General features: G+C 38.2%; 1 protein-coding gene across 1 annotated transcript in view; it reads left to right on the forward strand.

The window, feature by feature from the left end:
• Positions 1–27,694, forward strand: part of Plcxd3 (phosphatidylinositol specific phospholipase C X domain containing 3) — a 146,943-nt gene that overhangs the window by 82,937 nt on the left and 36,312 nt on the right. The window contains exon 2 of the mRNA XM_005086508.4: positions 9,372–10,080. Coding sequence (XP_005086565.1) covers positions 9,372–10,080 — 709 coding nt within the window. The remainder of the gene's footprint in view (positions 1–9,371; positions 10,081–27,694) is intronic.

Below are 27,694 nucleotides of genomic sequence, written 5' to 3' on the forward strand. Positions count from 1 at the left end.
TGATTCAGAACAGGTGGTTTTAATTTTAGTGATGTGGGTTTAATTTTAGTGAACAGCATGTCCCTTCTCTCTTTAGAGCACTCATTTCATGCCTAGGGAATCAGAGCTGCTCTTTTGCCTACTGACGTTCAAGGTTATCCCAAACTCTGTACTGCCTGCAACAGATGGGCTTAGAAGGAGAAAAAGACAGTGGAAGACATGGTATTTTTTTTTTAAATCAGAATGATTTTTATATTTAACCCTAAGGAAGAATGAAGAAGCCTGGGCTGACTGTCTGATGAGCACACAACCCTGCATCTCTTTCTCTTAGCATGCCTGTTTGCCAATGGGAGGCTGAACCTCCTCTGCTTCACCTTCAATGGCTGCTGTATGATGGGCAGTTGGTGCTCCCTCTCTCAAGAATACAGTGTTTGGGGGAAGAGGTGCTCTGCATTGAGCTTCCCTGTGCTTGAGAACCCTTCAGAGTCTTGAGTGGAGGAGAAGCTGTTGGTGACAGCTCTGGACATTAGAGGAGCCAACACTCACAATGAGAGTCTGTAGCAACCTATGCACAAGGACAGCCTTTCCCAGCTTGAGACCTTCGGTACTATGACACCTAGCACAGAAAATGCAACCTGTGATCTAAGGAATGAAAAAGAAGGGCTTGCACCAAACTATCTATCCATACTATCCTGGAACCCGTATCAATGTTTTCTATGCATAATTCTAAAATGTTATTGCAGCCACAGGCATTTACAGCCTTTCAGTGCAATGCATATAAGCATTCCCTCCTCCAGATAGCTAATATTTGGTGAAAGCCACTTATGTGCCAAGAACTCAGAGCTCCATGTTAAAGGTAGAAATACTGACCTAGAGTGATAGTAAAAGCTAATACATCTCAATTATTTTCTTAGTGAATCATTCTTTGTATTTGCTAGTTAATTTGTTTTATACTCATCATACATATTTTTTATCAGTCCCATTGATAGATGAGGACATTGAGATTTACAGAGATGGAAAGATACTGTTTCATGTAATAGTTATTTGATGTCTCTTCCATGCCAATCACTGGCTTTGTTGGGAAATGCAATAGTAAGAAAGATAGATGCATTATTATTCTCATGGAATTCAGTGTCTATAGGGGTGATAGAAAACAATTAAAAATTAATATCAGGTCTGGTGGTGGTGGCACATGCCTTTAATCCTGGCACTTGGGAGGCAGAAGCAGATAGATCTCCATGATTTCGAGGCCAGCCTGGTCGACAGAGTGAGTTCTAGGACAGGCTCCAAAGCTACAGAGAAATCCTGTCTCGAAAAACAAACAAAAAAATAATTAAAAAATTAAGCTTGGAGTTAGCTATAAATGCTTAGAAGAAAACACAACTCGGCCATGTCTTAGAGACAAAGAGCAAAGGGTTGGATGAATTAGACACTTTGGAGACAGTAGTTTGTTTAAGACAGAGTCTAAGTTGTGACTTGAAGATGAAGGGTAATAGGCAATGGGGATCCCAAGGGCAAGACTAAGTGAGAATGAACTTGGTGTGTTCAAGAAGGAGAAAAGTCAAATGTGGTAGGAGCTGCAGAGAGTGGTCCATATTAAATGTACCACACAGACCCTGCATAATCACTACCGAAATAGACAGAAAATACCCTTTCCTTTAATTTCATTGAATAATACTAAGGCAGAACCAGCCACCTTGCTGGGAAAAACAAGTTTCCATGGGTTTTATTGTTCAAAAACAAACAAACAAACAAACACAAAACACCCATCTCTTAGGTTCAGACATTCTATCCTTCTTAAGCTGTCTAGGACCTTGGAGACTGAGGCAGAGCAGAATGCCATAAAGAACCAGGTGGTTCTCTTTCCTGGTTCTCTTCCAAATCATTCCCTTGCAGTCAGGTCCTTTTTGAATTCCCCTTTGAGGTATGCCAGAATTGTCAAGGCCAATTATTGATAAAATGTGCTATTTTCCTCTCTGTCTGTTACATTTCTTTCACAGACAAATCTTCACCCTGCACTTTCTTTAGTCATCATTGATTCATCCTTTCCCCTGACTCACTCCATCTGCAAGGGGGATCATACTGAATCTGGAAATAAAAATACTTGAAAGATAATGAAGTTTGGTGGTCTCAAGGGTGAGAGGGATAAACACCACACCTTGTTCTGAGGCTTATGGACTTGAGTTTAGTTGCTCCATTAGGAGATACAGAATCATTGCCAGAGCTCTTGTGAGTATCAAGAAATGATCTCATAAAGTTTACCAAAGTAAAGGTTTATTATAGAAACATATTAATATTTTATTACTACAAAATGACCAGCCCAGCTCTCACTTTTGATACAGTATGTAATAAATAAGTCAAATCACAAACATTATAATACCATCGAAATTTGGGAGACCTAACTCAGGGCCCATATACAAAAATCTGAACATTGACATGTATGCTTGTTTGTATGTGCACGGCGGTAACTCTGTTCCTATACATGTGTGTGTGTGTGTGTGTGTGTGTGTGTGTGTGTGTATGACGTTATCTGTGTTGATGTGTGTCTATGTATGCTTGCATATATCTGTCCCTGAAAGGATAGATACTGCAAATGAGAAAGCACAAGAGACAGGATTCAAGGAAGAAAACAATTTCACAGGCAGCTGATTAGCAAAGAAATATCTCGATAGCCACTATTACAAGAGTGGTGGCTGGGACATGGCATTCACAACACATGGGAGCTTTTAGAAATACAGAATCTCATGCTTCACCCAAGACCAATTAGTCAAATTTTAACAAGCTCCCGAGTGAACCAATGTGCACTAACACTGGTGAAGAATTATCTAAGTGGTTGCATGTGTTTGGGGTTTTGTGCTCACCCTTTGCATTTGCTAGTGATTTCCTCCAGCAGATGAGGATCTGCTAAAGACTGAACTACTGTTTTATCTGAAAGTGTCATGTGTAGCACTTCACAGCATTTATCATCCTTTGTGATAATGGTGATTTCCCTGCCTGTTTCTCCTCACTGTAATATGAACACCATAAGGAAAGATCCAGATAATGCTTGTATACTGTTTTATTTCCAAATGGTTTGTCTAATGCATGATATATAACAGATGTTCAGTAATTACCTATCAACTGTTCAGTTCTTCGGAGAAGACGGTCATTGGAAACATTTGATAGGATTAGCAACCTTTCCTCTACTTACCACTTTTGTTTTTTCAGTATTTGATGTGTGACACATGTTCATTATCTTTTTTGACAAAAATATTATTGTTATATCCAAAACCCAGTCATATACTCGAGGATTGAGTCACGAGTGTGTATCAGAAATGAGAAATAATCCTTCCCATTTAAGGTTTTAGTCACAGTCTTTCAAAAACACAAACAACTGATTAGTTTAATAAGTGTGATAAACAAAAATTAGTGAGATTAATCATAGGCTGTCAGGTGAGAACAACTGATCAATTTTTCCCTGTGGGGGTTGAACATCACGTAGTCACAAATAGAGAGTCTCAATTGCCTTCTACACTGAAGAAAAGCAACTTGAGTGTGAATATTATTTTGTAATATATCTTATATTTTTCATTGTTTTTTTTTGGTTTTTCGAGACAGGGTTTCTCTGTGGCTTTGGAGGCTGTCCTGGAACTAGCTCTTGTAGACCAGGCTGGCCTTGAACTCACAGAAATCCACCTGCCTCTGCCTCCCAAGTGCTGGGATTAAAGGCGTGCGCCACCGACGCCCGGCCATTTTTTTCCATTGTTACATTGATAAAAGAAGTAGATTTTATAGCATTTTCAGGGACATTACAAGCTCAGAGGGCAGTATGCTGAGGCCGGAGTCCTTCAGTCCTCCGTTCTCTCAGTTAGGTGGGCAATATCAGAGAGGGAGACCATTTGGGACCCAGGAGAATGAATCAGGGACTAAGAAAGCTATTTAGCACTGCAGAGACTAGTGTTAAAGGAGCAATGAATGACAGTAGTTTCAGGAGACCAGGCTCTAGTGGTCAATCTAGCCTTCAGTGATGGCATGTCTGAATTCCCAGGGAGCAGGACTTTATCAAAGCAAACTATTCCATGAGGACAGTTGGATACAAGTTAAATCCCTGGGTCCCAAAACCTACTAGTGAAAAGATGGGAAGCAAGAGGAACTTTGGAGGGCTGGAACAATGTACCCTTTTCTCTCAGATTAAATCCATTTTGGAAACTGAGGCAGATTAACCTTTGAGGAGGAGGCCTGAAATATGGCAACAGGAATGATTAGGAACCCGCTAATCTCAAAGTAGTACTCAGAGCTGTTTTACTGATTCACACAAGATACCAGGCTATTCATCCTGGGATGACAAAAAAAGAAACAGCTCTGACGAAGGATATTTATTTTAAAATAGTAATAACTTCAACATGGTGCAACTTGAAGCCTGGCTGGCTTGAGGGCCGTAAAACAATTGAAGACAAACTCAAGGAAAAGACAGAAGTTACTGAGATAATTGCATATTCTGGTGAACACAGGGAAGGACATGTCTAGAAGTACACTGAGTTCTGTTTGGGACATTTAAATTCAAGATATGAATAAAGCAATGAAATTTATTTTCCTAAGATAAGGAGAGGTCCTGAATTGAGACCAAAATAGATGGTGCTGATTTTTTGACACATCCATAGAAAGACAAAGAAACTAAAAAATGGATGTGATCCCTAAAAGGAATTAAGAAACCTAAGGTCATAGCTTGTAAGAACAAGAGAAAATGAAGGAGACTGAAAGAAAACAATGGCAAAGAGAGAAGAAACTATGGAAAAGTTAAATATTCTAAGAAGTATACCAGTACCAAGTGCCTCGGAATGGCTGAGCATAATTTCCTGTTGTGTGTGTGTGTTTTTTTTTTAATTTTGTTTTGGTGGCATTAGCTATGTACCGACCAGGCTCTGTGACAAGAAGTAGCAATGAAGTCACTGAGGTGACAGGAAAACTGTCTTTCCCAGTCATCTGCAATATTCCTAAGATTTCACAAAGGCCTCGGTACCCAGTCTTATACAGTAAGAGAAAGGACCAGAGTTGATAGAGAGCCAGACTTGCCCTCACCAACTGATCTTCTGAGATGGCCCAGACAAATTCAGTAAGAGGAAGAAGGCCTGATGGAGGTGTGTGAATTGGCCTGGTCTGGCCTAACATGTAAAAATGATTATTAGTAGAGTAGTTACTTCACGTCTGTATTGTTTCCTGTGCAAACCATTTTCACCAATTGATAGAGATAAAATATTTTGTGTTTGTATAGCTGGATGCTGCAATGAACCCAGAGATTTAGAGGGTACCTTTTTAATATGAAAGTTTTTATTTATTTATTTTCTTGAGATTTCAGTCTAGTTTAAAATCAAGTCTGTATATGTAGTTTTAGGTGGAAACTAAGCCATAAGACTATTTTATCTCATAATGATATAAGAAGAAGTTCATAAACATAATCATGTACCAGTAGCGACATTTGGCACCCAGTGACAATTAGAAATTGTTGTAGACAGATGAACTGTGAAGTCGGGGAAGGAAAGTCCGCCATGATTGCTTAAAGGGCTTCAACACACACGAAGAAATGATGTTGGAAAGACAAAAGGTGAAACTTCACTCCAGATGCCATGTCTCATCGAGCATGGAGGCAACTCCGACCACCTTTGCTCTGTCCCAGAAAATGGTCACAAAAATAAGACCCCTTTCTTATGTCAAACAACCAATCTTCAGGAACAGTTAGACTATAGAAAGTTAATTTACTTAGGCTTATAGAACATATACTTAATTTTTTTCTTATAAGCTTTGTTTCAATTGTGAAATGAAGCTCTTAAGTGATATTTTTAATCATCAAATGGATATTTACCTTATCATGCCCAGAAATTAAAAACTTTAATAAGGTATGAATAGTGAGGGTTCATTTAGGTTCAGGTTGTTAGTTGGAGGCAGAACATGAGATGTCAAGAGTCCAGGAACACAGAGTTGGCACAGAACAAAAGATTAGATCACAGACTGCACAAGATTAACAAAGGAGGAGAACTTTCTAGTTTTAAAGAGACAAGACTAGGACACCATTTTCTGTCTCTTTTTCAGTGGTCATAAGATATGACTTCTATTTTTAAGGTCAAACCAATAGAAAGGAGTTTAGTGAAAACACTGACATTAGGAAAGATCATTCTAAATAGAATTTCAAGTCATTAAGCTACTTCCTTTAGAGAGAGCCCTTGTTAGGTTATGTGCCCCCACACCAATGTCTAGACTGTCCTCTGTATGAACTGAGTTAACTCTTTTACCAAATAATGCCTACAAAACATCACCCCATCAGTTGCTTTTTGTATGCCATGGACTCACCTAGCTTAAAGGGAATATTGGCGGGGGCATCAATTGTTTCTTTCAGCGGAATTTTAACTTTTTTTTGTTGATGTTCTCATCTTTTGACCTCAATGACATACTTTCCTTGAAGGCTAACAAACCACATAAACCATTTTTTTATTTTAACATGATTTTAAAAATTTATTATTTTCTTATTAAAAATATTTACTATGCTAATACATGATAGAAAGGTGAAACTAAAGCCATAACTGAGAAATCATGAAGAATAGTGAGATAATAGGGCCTAACCTTCCCTGGGGATAGAAATGCAGTTAATGGTTGTTGGGGAGAAGTAAAGGAGTTTTCCTATCCTGTAGACTCTAGTAAGGTGTGCATTATCCTGTGGATAATCTTAATTTATGATGCTATAACCAGCTGTGATTAAATTCAGTGGGAAACAAACATTAAAAATGTACGAAAGAAAGGAAGGAAGGTCATGACATTGGAAGACTAAGAAGGGAATAAGAAGGTATATGCAAGAGTAGGGGGCAAGAAAGGAAAATGGATATGATCGAATACAATATATACATGTATGAAAATGTCAAAATAAAATGAAACTCATTGTTATGTATAACTAAGATATACTAATGAAAAATTTAAAAATAGCAAAAAAATAAAACCACCCAAAAAGCTCATGTATAGAATAATAAATCTAACTATATTTTCTTTTCATTCTGCCTGATTATAATTAACATCTTTTATAAGCTTGGAGAAGTATCCAATATTTCCACCCTGTTTCCTTTCCTGTATGAGGAACCTTTTCTGACTTTGCTAGGATGCACATGATTATTTAACTATTTTGATCTTACTTCATTTAATTATAATTCTTCTTAAACTCATACATTTCTCTGTGTCTATTGATCTACAGTACAGTTTGTTCAGCTTCTTCACTTAGTAATCAGATAAACAGCTACTAATAAATCAATATTCAAATATTTAAATAACTATTAAAATATGCTAGTAACAGGTGCAAACTTCCAATATTATTTACTCAGAAATGGCTGACATTTTCTTCCCATACCATTAACTAAAGATAAACAAATCACACAGCTTAAGATTAAATTCAACATGGCATTTCAGTTAGTTTGGATTATCTTACATTATTTAAGAAGTCTAAAAACTCTGAGATATTCTCTGTTCTAAACCTTAAAGGTCACAATTTTCTGAATATAAAAGTACATTTACAAATTATTTTATCACAGAATGTTCCATAGTATCCAAAGTTGATGCTCTCTGAATTCTGGCTGTGGGTAGTTTCAGCTCTGAAAAGACAAATGGCTATACACATGCATGGTGATGGCGCATACAGGTACAGCTATAGAATGCAGGCAGAATTGCATCCCTGAAAAAACATGTCAAGTAGACTATTTGACAAAGGCCCTGAGATGTTATCATGTTGGAGAATTCAAAGATTTACAAAAGCTATCAGTTCTTTGTGGGACCTAGGTCAGAATCAAGACAATAAAGTGAACTGAAGAAAAAGTTAAGTGACAGATGGGAAATAATGGCTCAGGAACAAGGTCATGAAAGTGGAAGAAAACATGTCACAACTGGAAACCCATCTGCCTTTCCTGGTGTGTGAAGTATCCAGGATACATGAATTCCATTTCAATGATTCAGTAATTATAACAAGGAAGACTGGAAGAATAAATTCAACCTTGAGATCATTTTCTCTGTGGGTCCTGATCACATGTCAATGATACTTCATACTTATAAGCAAATGATAAACATGTCACTGCATTTATAATTACTTGAGACTTAGAACTTTCACAAATAAATAAACAAATACTTCTTGTTACCTGATGACAGGAATTCTTATAAATTGGAAAATAATTCCATGGAGAGGTTTTTATACTGAAAGAAAATATCTTTGAAGAATTGGCCTACTGATAATCTTTAAAGCACAGTTTTTTGTATTCATCTACAAGAAATTTCATTGTTTATTCAGTATGCAAAATGTATTTGGTCTCATTTTAGTCCACAACTGGCCAAGTACAAGGTCAGGAGGGAAGTTAATTGTGCTATATTCTTACTTCTCCTTCCTCAATCTCATCATCTCTCTTTTGTTTTCCCAAATGTGTAGGGTAAGAATTTATACTCTGATTGTCCACCTGGACATAAGACTTCTTTGTTCATTGAGAAAATCCCTATAGGTTTAGAACAAAAGGAACTGTTGTATTGGTTTTCTTGCTGCTGTGACAAAATAACTTCTAAAAGCACCTTAAGGATTAGAGAGCTTATTTTGACTCATAGTTTGAGGGTAAATGACAGTGAAACAATAGGAGTGAGCTTTGTCCCAGCTGTAGTAGCAGGAGCATAGAGAAGCTGGTCACATGGCATTCACAGTCAGGAATCAGAGCGATGAATGCAGAGAAGAGTGCTGATACTCCATTCTACTCTCACTCTCTCTCCCTTTCTTCCTCTGTCTCTCTCTGTCTCTCTCTGTCTCTGTCTCTCTCTGCCCCTCTCTCTCTCTCTCTCTCTCTCTCTCTCTCTCTCTCTCTCTCTCTCTCTCTCTCTCTCTCTCTCTCTCTCTTTAGTCTAGACCCCCGAGACCATGACATGCTACTGCCCATATTTTTGGTAGATCCTCTCATATCAGTCAACTGTCTCTACAACCATCCTCCTAGATGATTTTCAAATCCTGTCCCATTGACAATATTGACTATCACAGATGGTAAAATTAAAGACAAAGTATTTAGTCCTTATGACGTGCATTACACTTCATGAATCATTACTTAGATTGCTGGTGTAGAAAGCCCATCCTTGCTGGCATGGCTAGTTTAGTTCATATTAGATGACTATGAATTTTGAAGTGGTTTGAAGGGAATTATTTATTATTTTTCCATCAGTTTTGATCAACTGATATGTTCTCTATCCTACATGAGGCCATTCAAAAGAGTCCACAACATATAGATATTAAGTAAATATTTCACTGTAGTTCTTTCGCCTCATTTGAGGGGAGAATGAATGCTTTTCAGGATGGAAAGAAATTAGTTGTATGAAAGACTGGAAATTAACCACATTATACCGTGTTTCTCTCCCAGGGTCCCATGATTCCTTCAGCTTCTACATTGATGAAGCCTCTCCAGTAGGCCCCGAGCAGCCAGAAACTGTCCAAAACTTTGTGTCCGTGTTTGGAACTGTAGCCAAGAAGCTGATGAGGAAGTGGTTAGCCACTCAAACGATGAGTTTCACTGGTCAGCTAGGAGCTGGGATCCGCTACTTTGACCTCCGAATTTCCACCAAGCCCAGAGACCCAGACAATGAACTGTACTTCGCTCACGGCTTATTCAGTGCCAAAGTCAATGAGGGTCTTGAAGAGATCAATGCTTTTCTCACAGACCACCACAAAGAGGTAGTATTCTTGGACTTCAACCATTTTTATGGTATGCAAAAATATCACCATGAAAAACTGGTCCAAATGCTGAAAGACATCTATGGAAACAAAATGTGCCCAGCCATTTTTGCCCAGGAAGTGAGTCTAAAGTACCTATGGGAGAAGGACTATCAAGTATTGGTCTTCTACCACAGTCCAGTGGCATTGGAAGTGCCCTTTCTCTGGCCTGGGCAGATGATGCCAGCACCCTGGGCAAACACAACAGATCCTGAGAAATTGATCCAGTTTCTTCAGGCATCCATCACCGAGAGAAGAAAGAAGGGCTCGTTTTTTATATCTCAGGTGGTGCTGACACCCAAAGCAAGCACTGTGGTCAAGGGAGTCGCAAGTGGCCTCAGAGAAACAATCACAGAAAGGTAAGTGTCGTTCAGAAAGCAAGGAGAATTGTCTAGTAGTCTAAACTCAACTCATGGGACACAAAAGGGATGAAGCTAAAATTCCTATCAATGTACATTAGTTTGCTAGGGTACTTAATATAATAGGCTTTCCAAGGTCCTGAAGATGACTGACAGTTCTTGTCCCTTAGTTTATAGATACATCACTAACTACACCTTCATTACATGGTCTTTCCCTCATGTGCCTCTTTTCTTATATGGATAAAATGATACTGGATTAGGGTCTTCCTTGATTAATTAATTTTAACTCGATTAGTTTTGCAAGTACCCTTTTCCCAAATAAGATAATATTCATAGAATTTTAATATATTTTCTGTGATACATATCTGTGTATAACCATGTATATTCCGAGTCCAGAGGCAAGTTTAGTCCTCTGATTATGAACCTGTGTAGTACACTATATGATAGAAGGCTCTTGCTATGTACAGTCTTTTTATATACTGAATGCTATTTAATATACAACAAACATGAGAGGTAGATATTGTCTTACAGATTAAAAATATGCCTAGAAAAATATAAAACTTCGCCTTAGGCTTCTTCATCAGTAAATGATGAAGATACTCAGACCCCATTCTCAAGCTACATCTTTTACTCTGTACATTACACATTCTGCCTTTTAAAGAAGGATTGTTCTCTGATGGAAAGCATGCCATTGGCCAAGACTGGCTAAGAGTATAGAGCCATGATCACCTGTGAGGTATAATTCGAGACATCATCAACGATCTCTGTAACTTATTCCAGTAAGGATAACAATATCCAGAACCATGCATATTATTCATTTCAGTTAAAATATTAAACAACATTAACATAAGAAAGGAGTGCCCATATCCTTTTCATACAATGTATTTTAATATTTTAATAGAGTTTGAACTGTGCTAATGAGACAGGATGATGATTTGGTTAGAGTCAAAGTCTTGTGTGGAAAGATAAGAAAATGAGGGTAAAAAACTTTGAAGTTAAAATTATGTAGGTGACCCTGTAGAACTTTGTGGATAGTGACAGTGGGAAACTATAGAAGACAAGAATATAGTTGAGACAGATATGTAGCTAAGCTGCAGAGAACTTTATCCCACAAGTGGTAGAAAGCTAGCTGTTGATGTCTGACTGTTAAGTGATCAGAAGTGTCTTTTAGGCTGTAAGACAGAATGAGGGTAAGTGGGTAAGTGGTTTAGAGCAGTTTTAGCAAGCCTCTCCACACTAAGTGAGGAAGTAAGGAAAACTTGGAAGAGGATGATATACAACAAAGGATATGATCATAGAGTGACTGCTTAGCTCTGTGCTAATAAGAAGAAAGGATGGGGTTTTTGATTGACAAGTAGAGTGGAAGGCCATTCATCAAGGCAGAAGCTAAAAACAATGATGGGTAGGAAAAGGAGACTATGCAGTTAAGAGTCATGCAAAGTTTAAAGGCCATTTAAAGCATACAAATAGATGTAGCCAATTGAGCATTAAAATTACAAGCCAACCAAGAGCTATTGGCCCTTAGGGATAGAAAGAGCCACAGATCACCAGAGTGGAAGAACTTTTTTTCTGTTGTTCGTGTCCTAGCTGGGATCTCCATGTGCTTTGAGGTTTAAATGCAATTGCAAAGCATCTGTTTAATACCTATAGTAATGCAAGCCCTTCCCTGCTGTTTCCCGGAATATCTATCTTTCTTTTCATAGGACTTGAACCCTCACTACTGTTTCAGTGTTTGATATGTCACTGATCCCACATGACCTACCCATGCATTCCATTGCTCCAGGCTCAGTTTCTTCAGTGAATTTTAGATATTACTTAAGATCTATGGATATAAAAGAAATTGTAAAACCACTGTGATATACATAACTGAAAAAGAAATTTCAGCATTTTGTTTGTAATTTTAAGTCTTCCCCTGGGGTATCTCTCCTGAAGAAATGTACATGACTTTGTATCTCATCTAAACACCCTCTGGTGGGATCTGCTCTTCCTCCTGTCCCTCTTGTTCTCTCCACTTTCCTTCCCTTATATTCTAACTACCTCTGAAAACTACATTCTTCTCCAGATGATTAAGGCTAAACTTACTGAGTTTCATCAAAATATTCACCAAATCAAGAAAGAGATTTTAATCTAGTAGCACTGCGTTCCACCAACAGTAATTGATCTGATAAATGATTACTTGCCCTCTCATCAAATTAGCAAGCAAGGGTCTTATGTACATATAAGCATTGCTATTTTAGTAATTGTATTCCATAAAGTCTCCATATTTTGATGAAACCCTGGGATCCTACGGGAAATGGATGAATTGATCCCATTTGTTGCCATCCTGGCTCCAGCTTGGAAGGAAGAATCTGTATTTTTAGCTTTTATATTTTAGGCATGGCACAACTCTTCCAATGATCTCCTCAAGTTTGCAAGAGCACACCCATTTAAATACACGATTCTCTATTTAGGAAAACATTTAACTATACTATGAGACTGTTTGCCTTTTGGCCAAGAGTCATTCCATGGTTTTCCGTGTTGAAAAAAACCCATGAAGAACACACTTACAGAATGAATGGCTTTCATTTACCTTTTCAAAGCATTTGGTATACTGTTGGATGCATCTAAGTCATACTTAAGCTTCTTCCTGACTATTTATGTTCTAATATGCTACTATAAAGGAGGGCTTGTAGAGATAAAAAAATCAAATACTAGGAAAGTACTGAAAATTGTAATTGTATAATGTAAAATTGCACTTTATATTGTGACAAGAGTCACAATGTGCATTACCGTTAAAAGACACTTGCAAGTATTTTAAACACTTTTTTAAAAGATAATCCTTACTAAAAAGCTTGTGAAATTAATTGTGAAGAACTGTCTTCAGCCATCTGTTCTCACTCAGTATCTCTTATGTGCTTGAAGCTTATATATCTGCAATAGTAGAGCTATACCACCAGAAAGATAAAGATAAGCATGGGGAAAGACAGGAAGAGATATAGGAAGACACTAGAGGTGCAACTCTCTCTTTTTAAGGTCTATATTCAGCCTTGAGTGTCATTTTCTCAAGCCCTTCCCCACCTCTAACCCCCTTGCTTAAATGAAAATTATAACCTTAGTGAATTCTAACTGTGCTTCAAAAGAAGAAAGAAAAGAAAAAAGAAGAAATTAGAAAACAGGATCCTATATGTAGAACCAAATTTTGCCCTTTAATATCACATGACTGGGTTTAAAATCTATCTGCCAGTGGTTTAAAAATCTATCTGCTTTGTTACCTGGCCCCCATATTAGTGTTATGAGCATTCTCCAGAAGTGCTTCCTCTTACACATAACAGAATCACTTGCCTTTTACATTTGGACTGCTGTATTGAATGTGATGTCTAATGTGAAACCTAGGTTTTTACTTTGTTACCTTCTGTGTGGGAGAGGAACATTCTAGCTTTCTGGACAGAGATTGAGAGGGAAAAAGTCACTTTCTCACCTTGAGTCCTGGTCAGCAAAGGCATTTTCCTCCCACTAAAAGAGATAGTGAAGACAAGCGAAGAAGCATAAAAATAGACTGACTTGTTTTCAAATATTCTATTGTGCCAAGACTGTTCATCCCAAAAGTTCCACATTGGAACAATGTAATGAACTTTTCTGTGAACAAAGAATCATCAGACATGGGACTTAAGCATCCAAACCTGAAAATTGGAAGTTTGAACTGAATCCTGCATCTGACTAGCTTTTCTCTCTACAGCAGTCCTTTCTAACATTTTGGTTAACAAAATCCCAAATATCTTGGCAGAGAAGCTAGTGATTGAAACTGTGGGTGGCTAAACCCAGCCTGGACCAAAGGACCTCAGCTTTCAGTCTGGCCATCAATTCTAAAAACTACAGATGTGTTTTCTGTACTTCAGCAATGCCAAAAGACACAGATTTTTATTTTATTTCTTAAAGGCCTATTTTTAATTTATTTTCCAAACACCAGCTTTTACACCTCACCCCCACGGAATTCACACATTCTCAAAAAGAAGGTGTGCATCTTGAGTCAATTACTTTCCTAATTTGTGGAAGTTTATTAAACTACTGCTATTTGTTTTTTAAGCAAATATCACTTGTCAGATTTTAGGAGACATTGTACCTCTGTAAGTAAATTAATATTATTCACCACACTCTATGATTATAATAATCATATCATGCTATTGTCAGTTGTCTTAAGGTGATCTCTATTGGGTGATACACTTGTTTTACATGTATTATATGATTTGACATTCATAAAATCTCTCAGATGTAGGTACTATTGCTATCACATCTTAAAATGCTAGAACCTGAGCCGGGCGGTGGTGGCACATGCCTTTAATCCCAGCACTCAGGAGGCAGAGGCAGGCAGATCTCTGTGAGTTCGAGGCTGGGCTGGACCGACAGCCTCCAAAACAATACAGAGAAACCCTGTCTCATAAACACCAAAAAAATGCTAGAACCTAAGTTTTAGAAGTGTTAGACAACTTACCTTCAAAGTACCACTAAGAAAGTGTATATCCAAGACTCAAGCCCAAGACACTGTGTCTATTAATTCCTGTTTGTGTTCCAGAGACTGCTCTGAACACTGTATGTCAAGTGTGTGGTACCTTGCAGCCACCACATTGTATTATATCTCTACTCTGTGATGCTCTAAAATTGGACTGAAATTTTGTTTAGATTTCATTAAATGGTAATATCCAAACCAAATTAGGCAGTATAATCAAATGGATGACGTTCAATTTAGTCTTTATGTATTGAGGGCTCTGAAGTAAGAAGTGCATTAAGTAGTGTGAGGTGTATTAGAATAGGTAAGATACCATTGTTACCATCACATATCAAATAAATTTGAAATAGAAGAATATGCATGATCTAAGTACAAATAGCATAATTGTAAGAGGATTAGATATCAAAACCTGTAGTCTATAGGAATGATGCCTGGTGCCTGAAAAATGTTGTGATTGGTTTTAAATACAGGATGCCATTGTGACATGCAGAGAATTTTAGGGTGGCTACCCAGGCGGAGGAAAAAGCACAAAGCACAGACATAGACTAACTTGGGGACAAAAATAGAGTTGATCACCATAGAGCGATTTCAATGGCACATGAAACATAAAGGAATGGGTTACCTACTATTATTGGACCTTCTAAGTTTGCTGATTGGTTCTTAGGGGAGTTAGATTCTTATATTTACATACACATGGGAGAGGTAGGGATGCTTGAGTATTGCATTTCAAGAAGAAGGCACAGGTCCTTGAGAAACAAAGTTTGGTCTTGTACAACTGGTAAGAGACTAAGAGAAAATTACATCTTTTTTTTTTAGTTCAAAGAGACAGCACATGCATGCTATTTAATTTTTCAGGTGCAATCAGGTAGAAAGACACGAAAACTAAGGCTCCAGCTCTCAGTTGCTATGTGATCTTGAGCAATTTATTTACACTTTCTGATCCTGAGGTTCCTTGTCGGTAACATGGAGAAATAATAGTTCTTAATCCATTGGAATCTGGGAAAGAAAAATAGAGAGGATGCTGGAAGCACTTAAAGGGATGCCTGGCCTTGAAATAAAACAGTAGAAAATTACATCTTAAGAATGGAGAGAAATAGTTTGCAATTGTAAATTTTCTAATGCTTTAACATTAGAAAGTCAAAGATCAGTTGTCAAAAAAAAACTCTCTAAAATTTAGTCACAGTGAAAGGAGGGTTAAGATTATCTTGGAATAACTTTACAGATAAAATGAATATGCTAAATAATTATGCTTTACACATCAGTAAAATTTATGGGAAAAGTAAACTCACAATAAGGTGGAAGACAAAAAGCATAAAAGATGGGTCTAGAGAAACTGAAGGGAAGACGTTATGACTAATTTTAATCAGTGTTGTATTAAAAGGAAGTTGAATGGTCAGATGAAAACTGAACCCCAGGAATGAAAATAGCTCAGATATGAAGGTGGGTTGAAGAAGGGAAAAAAAACCTGAAGCTACACTAACCTCCACCAATTCAAAGGTGGAAATAAGTAAGTGCTGGTAAGAAAAATCTGAGTAAGAAATGGTAACATAGGATGACTTCAGCTTTACTGTCAGTGCTGCCCATTGGAATCCTGGGAAACCCTCACAGCATCATTCTAGGGGAACAGCATCCTTTAGAGATATAAAATGGGCAGCTCTGTTCACTAAATCCCAGTTGACATTCATCTCCCTGACTGTGATATAGAAAGTCCAGGTTGCTGTTGTGAGTACTATATTAGCCAATTGGCAGACATGAGGAAGGCAACTGCAGTTGCTGAGCTGTTGTAATGTGCCAGGGACTGTGTTGTATGCTCTGCATGAATTATGTCCATCAACTCCTTACAACCTACCAACTCAGGTATAAGTAGATAGATACACTGATACACAGTTGTAACCACAGCATGTGGAAGGCAGAAGAAGGATATCATTAATCTGTGGCCAGTCTGGGCTAAATATTAAAAATTTAATCTGAAAAAAACAATAAGAAAAAGAACACAAAGAAAATAAAAGTTAAAGGCAAAAGATAACAAGCAAAATAAAGGAAATAGAAAGTAAGCAATAGTGAATCTATTTGAGATGAAAATTTGAGACTAGGTTTCTAGTACTTAACTCAAAATTTTTTCACAGTAAATTTCTCATAATTGGACACAAAAGATGATTTAGTTTTTAATAGCATTGACTGCTTTTTCAGAGAATTTGAGTTTGGTTCTCAGCACCCACAGCAACTCACAACCATCTGTAACTCCAGTTCTAGGGGATTCTGTTATTCTCTTCTGACCTCTACAGGCACTGCAGGCATGTGGTTCACACATACACATGCAGTTAGCCTACCCCCATAAATATAAAGCAAATTAAAGCAACTCTTTAAAAATGTCATAATTAATAAATTGGGATTATTATATGGGTCTATTTTTACCTTCATTTCCATCCTTATTCTTGTAAAACTCTACAGCTTAGCACTAGGTGCATGATAACACATTATGTGTTTATACTTAGAAACAAATGCTGGGGAAGAAAGAACGTTCAAAAGATGGGATGGGCAAAGCCATGAGCAAAGGAGGTATGCAGTGAGTGACACAGGTTTCTGGCATGGGGTCACTGATAGGAAGGGAACTCAGAGATGACTAATTTAATCCTTCTTGTCTTGTATCCATTTCCCATTTGACCTATCTGATTTAGGAAGAAAGCTGAGACCCAAAATGAATACTAAAGTGACTGTGCAAAGTCACAGAACCAATAAGCATCAGAAGTTAGATTAAAACCCAAGTCTCTAGGTACCAGAACAGAGTCCTTCAACACACCATGGAAGTGTGATGGCCAGTGGAAAAACAAAAAGTCCAGGGAAGGCCAGAGAGCATCATGACACAGAATCCACCAGGGATGGATAAACTGGTTGTCAATCTTCAGATATGACAGTGTCCTGGACGACTGATGCCTGTGGTATCAGACCCAACATGGAGCCTGCTGACTGGGGCATCAATGTTTGCTGAGCATGTTTTCTCTGAGCTCTCTGCTTCTGTGCTATGAATCTAGACAACTCCTCTCTCTTGTCCGATGGGAATACAACCAAGTTTGTGAGCCTCCTGCTGTTCTATTTACAGTTTATTGTCTGGAAGCTATTCAGCTCCCATATCAGACATCGTAGCAGCCTTTGGGAGCCAAGAAAAGCCTTACAAAGAGGCTGAGTCTGAGAATGTTTCCAAGTTAGCTGCAAAGTGACATGATGCAGCACTAACCACATGAAGAACAGCTTGTTGTGACTCCTGCCATCCAGGACTTGCGTCAGATAGATCAACAGACTAGCACAGTAACTAGTAATAGATTTTTCTATTCAGGAGAAGGACAATGGTGTCTCCTTGGTTACTTATGTCTGATGAACAAGAACATTAGTGGCATTGTGGAAAGACTTCAATGAATCATTTCATATATGACGTATCACATCTTAGTCCCAAATATATGTTAAGAAATTGAAGGTCAGAAAAATGAGATAATTCGCTGTAGCATCGAAGCCAGCACTGTGTTCAATTCAGATGCTAGCCTTTCTGAACCAGTGAGAAAGGAGGCTCGTGTAGAAATCAAAAGGAAGTTCCAGAAAGCAATACTTTTCCAGCTCAGAGCTTGGCAATCTGAAACATGTTTATGGTGACATTGTTAAAATGCAAATTTCTGGGTGCCTCCCTCCGAGACTGATTCAACAGTCTGTGACTCAAAAACTGTCATTTTTAAGACTCCTGTGAGCCTGCATAATGTATTCACTTTGAGTAGTATTGCTCATGGCTGTATTTCAGCATACCACTAAGTCTAGAAAGAGCCAATCTCTAGATCCATGATGGTGCTCCTCTGTAGACTCAGGTAGTGCTCCCATAAACAGGTCATAATCCTTTTACTCATAAGATCCAATTGTAAGTTCCTGTTTGGTGGGCCTGTCACTCAGGTGAACAAACTTATAAGTGATTTCCCAAATAAATTTCCTATTGCCACTATCTCTCTTATAGCACTCAAAATGGAACCTTATGCTTGATCCCAGGATTATTACAAAGATAGAAGCACAAGAAAATGATTCCTCTGAGGAATCTTTGTTCCCCTCTGCTAAAAATCGCATTTACTCTCATTCCAGGAACTCGGTAATTTTCAAGCTCAGTTTTTCCACTACATCAATTAATATAATGGCTCTTTACATCTCACTTGTCCCCTAGGATGATTACAAGCAATATGAAGAGGAGGAAGTGGGAAGGGAAGGAGGAAAGGGGAAAAGGAATTGTTGTTGTTGAAAAACATCTACCTTAGACTGTGACATAGAGTGATTTCAGCACGGGTCTTGCTGTGGTATGAAGGAAAAGTTATCTGCAAATCTCTTTGCTTTAACAACTTTAACCTAAGAAATTTTGAAATCATCACATGCATAAAATCTCTCTCTGTTCCATTCAGTGGATGATATGCAAGCAAACATAGACACCTTTCATTGTCTGTGTCAGCAATGTCAAAGACTGAAGGGATTCCAAGATGTTGGGAAGTGAGTTCCATTCCATTTATATTAGGTTTGTATTTGTGGATGTGAGAGAAAGTGACAGAGATGGAAAGAGAATATGGCATGTGATGGAGAGCTGTGTGCTTTAGTAATCCTTGCCAGATCCCAGTTTTCTTATGTTGAGTTTCATGGGGGCAATTGAGTTCCACATGGAAAAGGAACTAGCCTAGAATGTAACTGTAATTCTTTCTCTCTCTCTCTCTCTCTCTCTCTCTCTCTATATATATATATATATATATATATATATATATATAGTTATTGAGATATATAGATACCACAAAACACTGAGAGGAATAGGTTGACAGGGGTACATAGAAAATAATGAAGATATGTGTCCTGGGAGCACAGATATTTCATTAGCTGTTGGGTGCTTCTCTCTGCAAGTAAGTCATTAAGGAGATTTGTTTCGGCTTTTATTTTATTTATTTGGGACGTATTATTGGTAGAAAGCAAGGTATATCTGATTCAAGAGAACCAGATCACTGGTCCTCTCAGGTCACATTCTGAAATATGAAGAAGAGGCCTTCAGGTGTTCAGGACAGCCCTTCCTTTCTACTTTTTGTAGACAAGGCTCCTAAAGTGGGTTAAAATCCCATTCAATTGAAAATGCATGCAAGGTGTAACAAATTCATTCTAGCAAAAATGAAATGTAAACTGTGGTGTGAAAGGGCAAAAGAGTTATGTAATTACCCTTTACAGAATATTTCTCAGTTTCAATGCATAGTTGGACATGCTGAGTTTACTGCTTATTGCAGGGAGTGGGGACATGGCACAGGAGGGACCATAAGGCATCCACGAAGAGGATGCTACAAAGGACTTACAGTATGGGGCCTTAGGATGGGAAGTGCTGGGGAAGGCTTGAGAAAATACAGGCTCTCTCTGGATTGGTGCTGTTAGAAAGCAAGGACAATTCCATAACTGGTCATCTCAATAAGCCTTATCTATAAAGCAGAATAAAATGAAACTGATTGGTTACAAAATCACAGTCACTCAGTTTTGGTCAAGAGAGCTAAATGCTTAGTTATTTACTTATGGCATACATACCTGGTTTTTGTTCTTAGATAAAATAGCGTAAAAACCTTTCCTTCATCATGGCCCCAGAGTAACCTTGTCTGAGGATAGTATCACCACAGACTGTTTATGTACAAGAGGAGAGTAATATGGCTTATGCAAGTCACTGCCCAGTTGCCAGTCTGCTGTTCTGCTATTTCTGCCATTTTTCACTTGGCCTGGAAGCTTTATTGTGATGGGCGTTTCCTGTGGATTTCTGTCTTTGCTGCACCTTTTCTTCTTGAAGCAACTGGGGCCATATCTATTTCAAAAGCCTAGGCCACCCTGATAATGAGAGAAATCAGAGTTAATTATACCCTAGACTACAGATTACCTACTAAAAATGTAAGCTAGTCAACTTGAGTCATACTGAGAATGAATTTCACCTACTGTATGATATAAGATCTATCCCTACTCATTGGACAACCATGATAATTGGTTTTGAAGAAGTATAGGATTCTGTGGTGGTGTAGATTGGAAGCCGGATATGGAGGAGAAATGTGAAAGTATGGCCCTTTGGAAGAGACCTTTTCCACTTGGAACTCATGGTTATTCCAACTTCTTTTCAAGATTTTTCAACTATCTTAGCCCACAAAGAGGCAGAAAACAGAAGGGCAATGCATCAAGTTTTTATGAGACTAGAGTGATCCATTCTAATTATGACACACTGTCATAATTCAACCCCAATTGTTTTGCCACCCTTCATGCCAGATATGAGGAAACAATAGGAGATGAACGGATGCCCTGCTATATTCAGATACGTTGAGTATTCTCAGTGACTGATCCACTTTTTACAGTGTAAGTGTTTAGTTGTGTGAGGTGAAATGAGCCAATTCCTTGTAACCAAAGATGAGACAATTAGGCACCACTCTCAGAATCCCCACATGGCAAAGTATCACAGAAGCTTGCAACTTGCTAAGAGCACTCTAGGCAAGGACATCTCAGCTTTCAACTCACCAGTTCTGCTGTGAACATGTTATTGTCTACAAAAACTTCAATAATCAACAACAATAATCAAAGATGGGAATATGAGCAATTTTCCAACATATCAGAGCTTGGCAGATTTTTAGAAACTAACTACACATGTTGTCTACAGGCTTTAATATTTTGCTTCATTGATCAAAGCACAGATTTTCTAGCTTTTGTTCTGTCTGTGATTGTAGCCTATTGTTGATCAACTTATTTTAAAGTACTAAAAATAATTAGACAAGAATATCTGGAAAGTTACTTGTTATAATTGATTTTTTAAGTCACAAACAGGGTTTGGATTTGTGCTTTAAAATATTTTTCCTCCTACCCCCTCATCACTTACTTCTCTGTGGTCTCAGCTGTTAAAAGCAGAACAGTTTACGGGTTGTTACAGGGGCTGTGACATCCTGTCTGAGAAGAGCAGTGGGTGGCGACAAAACTGTAATGTGTGATTTCATTAGTAAATGCTAACAGCACAAGCTGCCCTTTGGAAATGAGTGTGAGATCCAGACAGTATGCCACTGTATCCAATGTGTGGCCACTTGTTGTCTGAATGCTAAACAGAAAAGACATTGACTATAATATTTAACTTAGGCTTTAAGATACCACAGACAAGAAAATAAATTACATAAAATACTACCAAGATCTATTTATGGACACAAATCTTTCCATTTTGTGGTTTGTTTTTTGCAGGACTTTCTTCAGGTTGATTTTTTATTAAAATAAAACACTTATATATGTAGCTCATAATGATCAGAATCACAGCAACCTAGCGGGGGTTTCATAGTTCAATATAATTAATATGGAAATTTAAGAGGTAAGATGGCACTGTTTCTCGGGGCCTGATGAGTCCATTTTATTCTTGTCCCACACTTACTGGTTGGTCATTAAAGGATTATGTAAGGACTAACTGTTGCCATTCAGGAACAGAAGACTGCCTCAGGCATTTTTGTCTGGACTTATTTGACAGGAAGCTTTTACATGCTGGCACACACATAATTCACTTCAGCACTTTATCCATGTTCCCACAGGCAAGTAGTCCCCAAGTAAGATAGAACCAAGTACTCCTATCTCTTCAAGCTGGAGAAACTCTCTAAAGCTATGAACCATGAGGGAGTTTCCATTGCACAAGGTGTGTGGAGGAAAAAAAAAACTGTCTCAATGGTATTCCATTCTCTACTCCTGCTCACACAGGGTACTTAGCTTGAAACTGAAAATATGGATTTTTTGTGTGTGGAACGTATTAGAAGGTTGAGAGAAGTAATGACAATAAGCGTTAAACTTGTTTCCTGTCAACACATACACAGTTACATTTCTTTCTTCCTGCTCATGCAGAGAAGATGAATTTCACAAGAACTGTGTCCCCATCTCCCAGTTGAAGATGAGATAACTGGCTCCTAAAAGTGTGCCTGTACCTTCTCTCTGACTACTTTCATGCCCTAGAAGATGCATTCATATTCTTTTATCTTGCTCTGGAGATTAGCTCTTCTTTCAGTAAGTTTCACAGAGGTATTTCTTTGGGAGAAGAAGGAAGTAATTATGAAAGTTACATTTTGCTTTCAACACTGTGTAGTTTATCTCTCTTAATATTTTCAGCACCTCATCTGTCTATGACTCTTGTTAAAAATCTAGACACAACTCATTTATGGGGGACAAGGGGGTGGAGAAAGTAATACAGTCACTTGGTGACTAAGACAGTATTCATGCTATGACTTGGAGAACCATGATTTCTTTTTTCAGAGTAGGCCAGAGTGGCTCCCCCTGGATGCCTCAGGGTATCTAAGGACAGAAAGAAGCATTTATTCATGTATTAAACTCAACAAACAAGACAATGTTAGGATGTGCTATGAACTTGTAGTAGGGACAAGAGAGGAATGATGTATTATCCTTATAAATTTTTGCCTCAGAATCTTTGTCCTTGTTTTATAGGACAATTTCTTTGATATGTGAATTTATAAAAGACACAATTATAGAATTTTTCAAGACACAGTTTGCAACTAAGCACTAAAACTGTAACCTGTAAATGAGCAATTCTGTAGGCACTGAAGGGACAGAGGGAAAAAGTGAGTTCTCCATATCTCAAGACAATTACACATTAACCTTTCCTGCCATTTTTCTTAGAGATTCCTTAACAGAGGGAGCCATTATAGATTTAAAGACAAAAAGCACTACAGAATTGTCCAGAGATCTACAAAGATGACCCCGATTAAGAATAATGAGACTGATGACTACCTTATATGCCATCCTAGAGTGTTCCTCCAGTAGCTGATGGCAGCAGAAACAGACACCTACAGCTAAGCATTGAGCAGAGAGGGAGAAGTGATGAGCAAAGGGGTCAAGACCATGCTGAGGAATCCCACAGAAACATCTGGCCTGAATAAGGGGGAGCTCATGGACCCAGACTGACAGCTGGAAAACCAGCATAGGACTGAACCAGTCCCCCTGAATGGGAGTGTCAGTTAGGAGGCCTGAGCAGTCTATGGCGTCTCTGGTAGTGGAACAGTATTTATCCCTAGTGTACCAATGGACTTTGGAAGCCCATTCCCCATCAAGGAATACTCCCTCAGCCTAGACACACAGGAGAGGGCCTAGGTCCTGCCCCACATGATGTAACAGGCTTTGATGATCCTGCTTGGAAGGCCTTACCCTCCCTGGGGAGCAAAGGGATATGGGATGGGGGACTGGTGGGAGGCATGAGAGAGGGAATTTGGATTGATATGTAAAGTAAGATTCCAATTTAAATAAAAAAGATCTAGGGAAAATTTTTGATTTTTGCTCTTAGATATTTCAATATTTAATATTAAGTATTTCTCTCCTTAAATGCTCTTATCCAATCATTGGCCACCAGAAACGTTATTTTAAAATATACTTTTATGGCCTGAAAGACGGTTAACAGGATAGAGTTCTTGAATTTAGGTAACCAGAACTCCCATAAAAACCCAGGTGTGGTAATCCCAGTGTTGGGTAGGCAGACATATGATGATCCTGGAAAGTTTGCCAACCAGCCAGGCTGCAGGACTAAGCTCCATGATAACATTTTCTCAAAATTTATGTTGGAGGGTGATAATGAAAGACATCCAAGGTGAACCTCTGGCCATCCACATATAGATTCAGGTGTGTGCACACATGTGTACACACATTTTCACAGACACACACACACACACGCTTTCTTCCCTGTGATTAAAACAACAACAACAAAAATTGAGCCTGAATTTGAAAGCATTTACAGATAAAACATTTCAAGCTGTACCTACAAGCAGGATGTCCAAGGATGTCTGAAAGCTCCATCCAGACACACAGCACTTCTTGTGTTTATTGGTGATATTCTACATAAGAGAGGCATAAACAAAGCCATTCTGTAAAAAGGTTTTCAACCACAAAATTCAGTAAATTCCTTGAAAATTTGATAATATATGCCTCATATTTTGTTGTAGTAATCCGAGATGGAAAAAATGTTTTTAGACTTGGCATTCTTTTGTATTCTTTTGTACATAGTTTCTCTGCTGAAATGTATTCCTTGGTTGTTAACAGCACATAGCAAATAGCATAAATGTTCTTATTGAATTAACTTGACAAGAGAGTCACCATTGGGACCTCTGAAAGACAGCTGAGAAGCAACTTTTGACAACTGTGGCTGGCCTCTGTGCCAACTCCCCCTACCCCTTTCCAGTTTTGCAGTGAAAAGAGAATTTTACCAAACTTGGCAAAAATAGTAGCACTGGAAGTTCCTGCCCCTGTGGCCCCAGCTGTCTGTGTAATCTAGTAACACAGGGTAGGAACAGTACCCCTCCCTGAGAAACACACACACAGTTTAAACTTGCTTTAATTTCCCTGTCAATTAGACATTTAAGATGTCAAGTGCATCTCCAGGCAACCTTCTTAGACAACTGAGTATTCTTTGGTAAAAGATCCTAAGGCAAGGAGATATTTCCAAATGGACAAAGAGTAACGTGGCTGCTCCTTCACTATCAGAGAAAATCTGTACACATTTGTGATTATGGAAACACAATGGAATGTTAACATTAGCATTGACTGTTGTTAATGATATTATGAGATTGGGGAACAGAATTCTCAGCCTACAACAAGGTCTCTCTCAGTCTTAGCAAAGTTGTTGTGGACAATGTCACTTCTTGTGGGAAGTAGTTTCTTTTGCATGGCAGGAGGTCTAAAGCATCTGTAATTTCCAGGCAGTAGATTCTAGAAGCCTCTTTCCCCAATAATGATGCTGGAAAACATCTTCCGATGTTCCAGATGCCTCCTTCCCAGAGAAAGGCATACCGACTGAGACTTGCTTCTGAGCAAAGGATCAGTCAGCACCACTTGGTCTGTTCCTAAAGTCTACTTTCTTTGCATGTGAAGTAGATGGAACCAGTATCTCAAGGGATAAGGAAATAACAGAATTATCTGTATGGCTTGTTTTATGACAGAATTTACACATTTTTAGAGTCTACTGACACATTTGCATTAGTCATCTTCAGAATTTACTCATCTAAGTGGTGCTATAGCAATTTTGGAATAATTTTAGTGGGGGTGGACGACTTCTCTATCTTTTCAAAGTGAATTGTTTTTTGAAACAGCCTAACTCATTCAGAGTCAAGTTCAGTAAGTAAGGTAGATGAGAAAAGTGGATGAGGGCAAGAAAAATCCAGGTGGAACAATAACCCGTGAACAGATCTTGAAGTTGATTTTAGTAGAGGAGCCATGGAAAGACTTTGAGTCATCCTGTCACAGACAGGATAAATGAGCAATAGTCTTCATAAGCAACAGTCAGAATGGTAGCTCACTTTCAACTTGTAAGTTTGTGGTATAAACTATTTAAAAATAAGAACCTACTTTAGAGCAGAGACAGATACACACAGCTGAACACTGAACTGCACCCCTGGAACCCAGTGAAAGAGAAGGAGGAGTGATGAGCAAAGGGGTCAAGACCGTGCTGGTGAAACCCACAAAGACATCTGACTGGACAAGGGGGAGCTCTTGAAACCCAGACTGATAGCTGAGAGACCAACTGGGGACTGATCCAGACTCCATGAATGCAGTGTCAGTGAGAAGGCCTCAGAAATCACTGGGACCTTGGGTAGTAGATCAGTGTTCACCATGGTGTACGGATGAACTTTGAGAGCCCATTCCACATAGAGGGATGCTCTCTCAGCCTGGACACATAGAGAGGGCCTAGGTCCTGTCCTGGATGAAATGACAGACTTTCGAGATCCCCCCAAGGAGGGCCTCACCCTCCCTGGGGAATGATGTGGGGATTGGGCCAGGGGCTGGGGTGGGGGCTGGTGGAGGGACAAGGAAGGAGGGGTAGGATTGACATGTGAAGCATGCATGTTTCTAATTTAAATAAAAACATATATTGAGAAAAAAGAATATAAATGTAAAAAAAGAGCAATACCTCATAGAACAAGAAAAATACAGATTCTTAAAATTGTATCTTTTTGTTTATGCTGAGGGTTACTTGTATAACTTGAATCAATTTCTATACAAAGGGTGTTACTATACAATGTAATTTTCCTTGCTTCCAAAGGACTAAGACATAGTTTCTTGTCTTTTGAGAGCTTTCCCTCCAGTGAGAACACAGAGGACTCCCCAAAGTTTCTCTCAGTCCGGCACAGTGTGCTATAGTAAACCACAACCAGGCGTTTCCTGGGTTTTTCAATACAGTGCTGTCATATATCAACTAACTATTTAGGCCAGAAGAAACACCTCATTTTATGTGCTTTAATTTTCTTAATTCGTGCACTTAAAGGTATCAGTAAAGTATTCACATCTCTTCTCGTATCAATACTCTGAGTCAGTGGTGACAATGGTAATTTTGTTTTAAATTTTACTCTTTATGTGGAGTCCATCTATTATTTTATTATTGGAATATGCATCTCTATGACATTACATTTTTCATGTATATAAAGTACTTTGAACATATTCACTACCATCCCAATTGTTGTCTCTTGTATCTACTCTCAATTTCCTGATGGTCACTACGGTTCTCTGCTTTCAGGTTATTTTTCTTTAAGCCTAGGTTTCATATCTGAGAAGAAAACAAAGAATATTTTTCTTTATGAAGACTGTCTTATTTCATCAACACAGTGCTTTCTAGTCCTATTCATTTTCCTGTAAATGACATAATTTCACTCTTCTTTGTAGCAGAATAATACATAATTGTATGTATTCCTCCATTAGCAGGCCCCTAAGCTGATACCATGATTTGGTTAGACAATAGTAGTTTATTTGAACATATGACTGACACAGTTAATAACAATTCTAATCATTTATCTAAACACTAATCATTAGTTTTATTTGAATCTTTACCCAAACAAGAAGATACACCAAATTAAACATTCATGAACACCAACTTTCAATAGATACATGTTACTGCATTTCATTACTAACTAACAATAGCAAAAAAACACAAATTTTCCTTCTTTTTTTCCTTGAACTATGAGGGTTATAATGATTTATATGTAGCCTTAGTTGACCAAGAATTTCATTATCTAGGAAAGCAGAGGCAGAAGGTGAAATGAAATACCTCCATTTACAAACTAACATAAATCTTTCTTATTTTAAATTACTGCATTGCTGTAAAAA

The sequence above is a fragment of the Mesocricetus auratus genome, unplaced genomic scaffold (genome assembly GCF_017639785.1).
Source record: "Mesocricetus auratus isolate SY011 unplaced genomic scaffold, BCM_Maur_2.0 Super-Scaffold_100015, whole genome shotgun sequence".
NCBI lineage: Eukaryota > Metazoa > Chordata > Mammalia > Rodentia > Cricetidae > Mesocricetus > Mesocricetus auratus.